We start from the raw sequence: 1,561 nt of genomic DNA on the forward strand, positions 1-1,561 counted from the left end.
TCCCCTCCTGCTGCCCCCCTGCCCCAACACACAGCCCTGCCCGGCTGCGGGGCAGAGCACGGCCTCAGCCCAGCGGCACCACCACAAGCCCACGCACAGCCCCGGGCAGCTCCCAACAGCTCAGTCTCCCCGGAGGGGCCACACGGGGTCAAAATCAAAGCCCCTGCTGCCACATCACCCCACAGCCTCTGCCAGGCACTGGCTGCCCTGGCAAAGCCGGGCACCCCCGGGCAGCCCGGCAGCTCTGGGGCCTGCGGGACCTTCCTCCCATCTGTGCCCGTCGGCCGGGCCAGTTTGCGGAAGAGGCGGGACTGGGAGGGCCCGGTACGGGGCTGCCAGTCCTCAGCGTCTTCTATCAGCTGCAGCTTCCCAGGGTTGCACACGGGGGTGTTGGGGGGCTCCAGAGGCTGTGCGGACTGGCTGCGAGTGACAGAGGGCAGGCGCTCAGCCGACACCAAGCATGAACCCTGCTTTGACACAGGGAAGCATTCCCAAAGGCACCCTTTGCTCACACCAACCCCCTCGCCAGACCCCAGCACTCACCACTGCTCCCCTGTGCCCCAGCTGGACCTGAGCATCAGAAAAAACGGTGGCACAACAGCCAATGGTTGACCCATTGCTCAGTGCATCCCTCCCGTACGCACCCCCAGCCCCACGAAGATGCCAGCAGCATTCGCTCCAGACCAGCCCTGCAGCCACCTCACAGCCCCACAGGACATTGTGCCCCAGGTCCAGGCGCTGCCCAGCACTTCCCAGCACCCCCAGCAAAGTGTTGCCAGTGCCACCAGCTGCCCCTACCCACTGTGTCCGGGTCTCCTCGGTGCAGCTTGGCCTCCCCAGCTCAGTGCCAGCAGTGCTCAGCAGGTCCTGCCCGGCACCTTGGCACAGGGACAACCCACCATAAGGACACTTCGTTTGGCGACAGCCTGCCTGGCAGGTTGGTGCCCAGACAGTACCCTCCTGAGGGGACGGTCAGAGCAGTGGCTGAGCACTGGCGGTGCCCATCGTGGGGCAAGCACAGGGCAGCCTCTGCAGCTCGGCCAACGGCTCGGCTCTGGCGAGAGGGAGAGGACAGAGAGGGAATGGGAGGACAGAGGAGGAGGAGAGGAGAGAAGAAACAGCCACGGGGCAAAGAACTTCCCCGGAGTCACCGCAAGCAGTGAGGGCAAGGGCAAACCAGCTGGTGGCACTTGCCCAGCTCTGCCCAGCCACCCGACAGCCCCCGCCAGCCTCATGGGCCCTTGTACTCGAGGTCCAGGCACTGCCCAGCACCTCCCAAAACCCACAACCGGTTTTTGCCAGTGTCTCCAGCCTCCTCCAGAACCCATTTGCCCAAGAGGCCAAGGTGCAGCTCAGCCTCCCCAGCTCAGAGCCAGCAGTGCCCAGAGTCCTGCCCAGGACATGCAGCCCTCTATACAGCTCCTGCTGCCACCCTGGCACACGCTCCCCTTACCTGGGCTTTTTAACAAGCTCATCCTCACGATCCTCCACTGAGCGCAGCAGGAGAGAAAGGAGGAGACAGAGTCAGTCTGTGGCAACCGAGGCCCAGGGAGAGGAAGGA

The 1,561-nt window shown here is 65.0% G+C and overlaps 1 protein-coding gene across 3 annotated transcripts in view; it reads right to left on the reverse strand.

Annotated features, from left to right (window-relative positions):
• Positions 1-1,561, reverse strand: part of PDLIM7 (PDZ and LIM domain 7) — a 16,179-nt gene that overhangs the window by 6,129 nt on the left and 8,489 nt on the right. The window contains exon 6 of one of the 3 annotated variants that reach the window (XM_019473820.1): positions 1,454-1,490. The exons of the other annotated variants lie outside the window; for them this stretch is intronic. Within the exon in view, the coding sequence (XP_019329365.1) occupies positions 1,454-1,490 (37 nt within the window). The remainder of the gene's footprint in view (positions 1-1,453; positions 1,491-1,561) is intronic. 3 annotated transcript variants of the gene reach the window in all.

The sequence above is a fragment of the Aptenodytes forsteri genome, unplaced genomic scaffold (genome assembly GCF_000699145.1).
Source record: "Aptenodytes forsteri isolate BGI_AS27 unplaced genomic scaffold, ASM69914v1 Scaffold54, whole genome shotgun sequence".
In the NCBI taxonomy this organism is placed as follows: Eukaryota; Metazoa; Chordata; class Aves; order Sphenisciformes; family Spheniscidae; genus Aptenodytes; species Aptenodytes forsteri.